This window comes from Asparagus officinalis, chromosome 4, assembly GCF_001876935.1.
Source record: "Asparagus officinalis chromosome 4, Aspof.V1, whole genome shotgun sequence".
NCBI classification, from domain to species: domain Eukaryota; kingdom Viridiplantae; phylum Streptophyta; class Magnoliopsida; order Asparagales; family Asparagaceae; genus Asparagus; species Asparagus officinalis.
This window is the reverse complement of record NC_033797.1, coordinates 132315039-132322910: the sequence shown is the minus strand read 5'-3', so window position 1 is coordinate 132322910 and position 7872 is coordinate 132315039. Positions and strand designations below refer to the sequence as shown.

At 36.7% G+C, this 7872-nt stretch overlaps 1 protein-coding gene across 1 annotated transcript in view; it reads left to right on the top strand.

Annotated features, from left to right (window-relative positions):
• Window positions 1–7872, top strand: part of LOC109839320 (U6 snRNA phosphodiesterase) — a gene marked incomplete at its 5' end in the record, with an annotated part of 11166 nt that continues 3294 nt past the window's right edge. The window contains 2 exons of the mRNA XM_020407748.1: window positions 1–136; window positions 221–304. Of these exons, the coding sequence (XP_020263337.1) occupies window positions 1–136; window positions 221–304 (220 nt within the window). The remainder of the gene's footprint in view (window positions 137–220; window positions 305–7872) is intronic.

Genomic DNA, 7872 nt, shown 5'->3' with positions numbered 1-7872 from the left:
GACGACGAAGCCGAACCCGAACCCTCACCTCCACCGATCAACGCCATCAACAATCTCCCACAAATTTCAAGCCCTAAGAAACCCGACCCGCTTCCTCCGCCCCCTCTGGACCTCCTGAAACCCTCAAATTCTCGAGGTCTTATTCTTCCTCAAACAAACACAAAGATTTCAACTTGATAAAGTTTCTTACTTTGTTTGATTTCGTTTTGTTTTGATTAAGATTTGTATGATATTGAGCAAGGAGTCCGCATCAGGGGCTTTCCTCATGTTGAAGGCAACTTTGCTCTTCATGTATTCATTCCAGGTGATTGCCTACTTTGATTTTGTTGCACCCAAATTTGATGTATTTGATGAATATTAGTAAGGTTTGTGTGAATATTAATCTTAAGGGCTACTGTAAAAAATTGTTTCTTACTGTTCATATTGGGGGGGTTTAAATTAGGGTAAGGATCCAATGCTTTACCTTTACCTTTAATGGGTAATTCAGAAACTATAATTAGTCGACCGTAAACTCTGTGGATGTTGTTTTAGTCAAAATGAAAATTGCTATATTGTTTTTGCTGTTTAAGAGAAAATTAATGACATGAATGAAAATTTTAGTCTGAAAGGAAAGGAAGTTAGAGCCTCTCATAGTGTAGTAGATATTCTATGTTATAATATAGGACAAATTTTCAAAATCAACCTGTTTAGAAATTTAATTGCAAAAATCGACCTATTTAAAAATTAATTACCAAATTTGACTACTGAAACTAGGTCGAATTTGCCGAAAAAATTTACATAACTTCACGGGACTTGACTTCACGGGACTTCAAGTCCCGTGAAGTTTAAGCCCCCGTTAATCAAGTTGATTAGGGGGTCCAAAACTTCACGGGACTTGAAGTCCCATGAAGTTTTGTATTTCGCCAACTCCACGGGATGAAGCCCCGTGGAGTTGCAAGTTTTAAAAAACATGCACAGGTTCTGTGTAGGTTTTTGATATACAAGAAAATAATTTCGTAAAATACACATAATTTCCTAACAATATACACACATATTTCCCAACAATATACATACAATTTCCCAACAATTTTACAACAATATACATGAAATTTCCGCCTCATTCACAACAATATACATGAATTAAACAATACACAAAATCACATATATACTGAATTACAATAATATTCATAAAATTCAGCCATGAATCAAATAATACTCACAAAAATCATATATATAAACAATAATCGATCCACAAAAGTAACAAATTTGAACAATCTAACCATATCTTTCTTAAAATTCACAAAAGTAACAAATTTGAACAATCTAACCATATCGTTCTTGAAATTCACAAAAGTAACAAATTTGAACAAAAAAAATTCACATACATCCCAAAAGTCCTCTCCTTCCTCTCCCTCTCTTACCCCATCCCCTCACTCTTCCCCCGTCCCCGTCACCTCTGTCCATGCTGATGAGCCTTGATGAACTGAATATCTGGTTGTGTATGAGATTGAGAAGTGTCGGCTCCATCAGCATGCACCGTGCTATGAGAAGTACCTGTTCCATCGTCATGCGCCGTCCTTTGACCTGTCCTACGTCGTCGCGTATACACTTGACCAAATTAGCGTGACCTGTCCTCACGGTCTGCAAACTCGTCGACATGATTTTTATGAAACACGCTTGCTATTCTCTGTCTGATCCTATTGAAGATCCCTAACACCATCGGATCCTAGAGTCATTGATATGCTCATTTATATCATTCTTAATCTCATCAAAAACATTGATCTGCTAGTTAATGAATATATACACAACTTAGCAAATACGATCTTAATAAAAAAGAATTATCGTTTTAATTTAGTTTAAAAACTTGCATAATCTCTCTTGATCATGGCACTAGGGATGTAACTATCTATCGATGGGCGTGACATGTATCTAGCTACTGACTGTGGGTCGCGTCCTATTTATCTGCATGTGATATTCTAATACCAACTCATATACGCGGTATAATCATCAGCTAGAATTTTCTCATCCTGTATGAAATTCCACATATTATTCCACCTGTCTATGTAGGTCGCACGGAGTACGACCCAGTCCGTACGATGCGATGTTATCCGTCGCCTACGATCGATTTGCTCAACAGGATCCGACATATGCTGAGAGAGAAGAAATTATCGTAACACATGATCCGAGACATGTATCTCTACAGTCCCCTAACATATCAACTGGACTCTGGCTCTCCACAAAGTAGCGCTATCTCGACAAATAGGTGTAAGAATATGCATATCGAGATCTGGCGGAGAATAGGATGTCCACTTGAACTGAATTTTAAATTTTTTTATCAATATCTACAACAAAATCAAAATATTCATAATGAATTGAGTTTTATATTTACCTGTTGGTGTTAGAAACTATCAAGCTCATTTCGGTAAAACTCTATATGTTTAGTCGCTGTTTGTAGTTAGAGTATCTCCCGTTATACCTATTTGGCATAAAGAATATATGAGAACAAATTTAATATGAATAAAATTTATGTATAATTATATCTGCATCCCAAAGAAAACTGACCATGTAGATCGCGATGCATAAGCAAAATAGGTCGTCCAATATGGATGCGTTCCCATGATCAAACCTGTATTAATGCCATGCATCCCTTAAAATTAAAAGGTTATATATTACAAAAAAAGATTGTCACATGGGAACAATGATTAAAATTAAAAGGTTATATATTACAAAAATGATTGTCACATGGGAACAATGATTAAAATTAAAAGGTTATATATTACAAAAACCATAAGCAATATATTCCATACAATTGTCCCCAGATAATCAACGCTTAATCCTAGTTGGACAACTGCTTTTGTTGTGACCCGATTGACCGCATCTACTATACTTATTTTTTCTCCTAATTCCTTCTCGACCGTCATCCATATTATTTCTAATTCGTACGAAACGAGATCGCCCAGCTGATCTTTTATACAAATGAGGTAGTATCTGTGGCCCGCCTTGTGTCTAATGTCGACTATCATATGGTGGACAAAAACACTCTATATGTTTGTTGATAGTTATAAGTTGAATACCAATCTGCAGCGAATGTATAATGTGAAATACTCGCACCATCCTGTAGATCCGAGCAAGCCGCGACAACATGGGAACAAGGAAGCCATTGTGATTGCGGTATATTACAAGTGCATGTACAAGTGTGATCCACTAGCATATTAACTTTGTAAGAGCGATTTTTTCTATGTGATATTCCCTCAATGACTTCCCATTCATTAAAACTATATCTTACGACACGAAATGATCAAGCCTGCATAATCCGATCCGCTAATATGCCTTCAACCTTCGGCGTCAGCTCTGACGGGATATTTGCACTGAGTGTGCGTCATCTGAGAAAGAATTTATGAAGTCATTAAAATGTTTTTGTAACTAGTGAATGTATTGGCATACCGCGTGCTCCCTTAAGCACACCATTGAAACTCTCAGAAGCATTAGTGGTCATCATACAAAATCGTTTCCTGCTATCACTGTTATCAATAGCGGTAAATAGCCCCGTAATAGCGGCGTTAATAGCGTTAGCGGTCCCTTCCCGCGACGCTATCGCCCGCTACGCTATCGCGCAATAGCGGTGACATATTACGGAATATGTCTGTTCACAAAAGCAACCAATAGTGTGTCATAACGGTAAATAATGAGTGATTGCATTTGAAATTTACTTTTTTATTCCTATTTAAAAACGGTTTGAGGTTTATTTTTTTAAAATTAAACTCAACCCTTGACCATTGCATTCCACCATCTCCTGTGATTTTTAACATACTCCCGCCACCTCTCATAGCCTCTGATACCTACCTTGATACTTCCTTTCACCTTCTTCACCGTGAGCTCCACTTAGGGCAGTCCTGTCACCGCTAAGCTCTTCTTTTCGAAGACGACGACTTTTGACTCCTCCAGTTATCTTCGGTATTACGTGATGGTTACATGTCTATTTCATGTTTAGTATCTCTTTAAATCATTCAATATGTACCTTTCGATTTCTTAGATTTTTCTTTAATTTTTCTTTTTTTAGTATTTATACATATCTAAATTAGACCGCTATTTGACTTTGTGTTTTTACCGTTATTTTACCGTAATAGCCCGAAATAGCATTAGCGATGTCTCATCGTTACGCGACGCTATCCGCTATCGATAACCTTGCCTGCTATCTTCACATAAAGCCCACTTATCAATATTGTTCGGACCTAAACTAGTCTCGATCCAATCATGTGCAACTCGTATAATGAATTTAATGCTCTCCCGTAGTTGCTCATAAACTAATTTTTTCGTTGCACAGTCAGCTTGCGAAAGAAGATCTTAAAGCTGCATTTGTCCATGCTTCATCTTGAAGTTATCCCTAATATGTCGTAAGCAATAACGATGTTGATGTGACGACAAAAAATATCATTGGAGTGCTATTGGAATTCCTTTCATCCTATCAAATATGAATGTAATCGATCGCATTTGCACACTAGGGATATGGTATCTAATGCTGTAAAAACCTTGCTCAATTTTTTGTGTTTTCAACATCAATCACTGCAAACGCCAAAGAAAATAAACTGTCATCTGCATCTACTCCGGTTGCAACAAGCAAAACGTCTTTATATTACCGTACAAGTGTGTGCCGTCAATGCTAAGAAGAGGACGATAATATTTGAATCCCTCAATGCAAGACCCAAATACCCAAAATACACCTATGAATCGTCTATCTCCGCCATCAACAGGGTCTGATGATACTTCATACACTATCCTTGGATTTTTTGAGTGTTTCAAGATAATGTGGTAAGATCTCATAAGATTTGTCCCAATCTCTGAATATTTTTACCATCGCCTTCCTCCGAGCATTCCAACACTTGTTGTATGATACATCCAAGTTGGTCGCTTTATATACTAAAAGACGAATATCCTTTGGCCTTAGATCAAGATCCTCCCTTAGTTTAGGCATAATCAATCGATATATGAAAGAGGCGGCCGCGTGTTTATGATTCATCTTTAATCGAGGATTGCTACATAAGTGAAGTCTGTTGTAGTTAGTGATTTTAAATTGCCCGCCTATTCTTACACCCAAGCATGAATTAATCTTCCAATGATATTTTGCATTGCCGTCGTGGTTCCCATCACTATCTTCTTCTTCGTTATTTTTGCGGTAAAAATATATTACATTATAGCTTGTTGCATTGTTTTTTGTTTGTCTAAACTTGACATTTTTTTAGATGACCCACAAACGAAGCGCATAAATCAATTTCTCATTGCTTTCAAATAGATCGCCCTTTTTAAATGAGAAGTTCTCACCTTGTGTATCATCTACTACATTAGTGCCGATAGTAATACTTTCCATCGTGGAGTTATCAATCCATTCTTCTCCATGAAGTTTATCGGGCGGCAGATCCTCTAACACGACATACTCATTGTTAGAGTAACATCCGTCAATATGTTGATTGTCCCCTTCATCACGATCTATCAAACATGTCATGCTATTGATTTGTAAGCCATCCTCTTCATCATCATCCTCGGATTCGACACATGTATTATCATCTTCTATCGTCACTTATGTGGAAGACATTATATCTTGATGGGGAGCGCTATCATCGAAGGCATTTGAAATGCCGACAAGCGAAGGACTGCTCAAGTATTGTGACTGTGTCCATCCTACATCTTGTTGCGGAGATAAAAAGCCGACGGAGTCAACTTCAAGGTCCTCCAACATGCTAGAGTATATTCCATCGTGATTCATCGATTTGCCTAAATTTATGTGATGCTTTTCAATAAATAATTCCACCAAACGCTTCTCATCTTACAATATTCCAAAAAGGCCCATATCGTAGTTACTTGAGATTTAGATGCTGCTTGTTCTGTTCCCCGTAACAGGATAATTGTAAATAACGTTGAGGTGATACTCACGTGAATTGGTTAATGTAAGTTTGTGTAAGTCATTAACCAATTCATCGAGGTGATACTCACGTGAATTGGTTAATGTAAGTTTGTGTAAGTCATTAACCAATTCATCGAAAGTACATGATTTTGAAATGTAAGTTTGTGTAAGTCATTAACCAATTCATCGAAAGTACATGATTTTGATATAAACAATGGTTTCGTCACACCTTCATATACGAGCATATTATTCTCGAGAAAATTAATCTTTCCATCATATGAACAAAGAATTACGATTCGATCGTTTATCGTTACCTCTGAATAGTAAAAAAAATATCAATATTATACGAAAAACACAAAAAATATTATTTACCATTAAATCCTCTAATATCGATTTTAGACATCCATAATTTTAACCTCTTCTAGGAAACAACCACGCTTTAGAACAGATGAACGCTGCATTTTAGCGCCCTAGAAATGATCCAGGTTGGAGAAATCATCCCAATTTTGCTTGGAACCAATGAAATTCTCATGGAAACCAAAACTTCATTCCCGCATCGAACCAACAATTCCCTAGGGGAAACGCTGTCCCGTTCAATGCACCAAACAATTTTGCTAACCCACCTTTTCCAAACCAACATCCTCATCCTCACCAGCCTACAAATCAATCAAATTATCGATTTTAGACATCCATAATTTTAACCAAATGTCAAACCTTTATAATACACTAACTTTTATAATTTTCGATAATTTCCCCTCACTTCATACACAATTTTCTTTAATTTTTCTTCACAAAATTCATAAATATTTTAAAATTTATTAACATCTAAATTTAAACAAGTTATATATTAGCATGAAATAGTGAGAATATATAAAAAAATAGGAGAATTTTTTTAAAAGATTTTACCTAAAATTTGTTGATGCCCTAATTTCCGGTGAACTCCGACGGTGAAGGCGACGAGATCGATCACCGGCGGTGGATTGTTGGCGTAGCGGTAGAGGGGGGGGTGGAGTAAGGGTCTAGCAGGGGGGGTGGAGTAAGGGTCTAGGGTGTGGTAGTGAAGGGGAGAGAGAGTACTGTATACGGGACTTCAATGCGATGAGAAATCGCGTGCGTGGGTGGGCCTTATATAGGCCTTGCCCCAACTCCACTGGACTTGAAGTCCCGTGAAGTTAGCAAAGTACAAACTTCACGAGACTTTAAGTCCCGTGACGTTTTGGGCCCCCTAATCAAGTTGATTATCGGGGGCTTAAACTTCACGGGACTTGAAGTCCTGTGAAGTTTTGTAATTTTTTTTGCCAAATTCTACCCAGTTTAGCTGAAACTGGGTCGAATTTGGTAAATAATTTGGAAATAGGTCGATTTTTGCAATTAAATTTCTAAACATGTTGGTTTTGAAAATTTGTTCTATAATATAAGAATTTAGCATTGTTTATACTTAATATAAAAAAAAATTAGCCAGTAGGGTTTATGAATTTTATTTATTGATTTTTATTGAAGGGCAGAAAGCTATTTTCCTGTACTATGTGATTTGGTGAAGGGGTAGTAAAAACTTAGCTACATAGTATATAGTAATATTAGCCTACTGTTTTGTTCTTTTCCACTTTCACTCCTATTTTGATCCCTATAATACTTAGGGTCTTATAAGAAACACAAGAAGATCGAGCAACAGGAGATTAGAGAGAGGAGAAGAATAAGATTTATAACCTTTTCTTTTCTAAATTACATATACTAGATTGGGTGGCTGTGGAAATAGGGCAAATTACAGGTGTCCATGTGTAATATGTGTTTTATTTGGAGGGGTTCAGGTTGATATTGTGTGGTGAATTGAGGAGGGGGTTGTCTGGTGGTTACATATGTGTGTGATGCGTGCATCATATTTTATATTATTATTATTATTGTTGTTGTTATTACTATTATTGTTATTGCTATTGACATGTTTATTAGTGGCTGTAGTGGAGATTATTGTTAGGTTAATTTTCTAGCAAACTAGT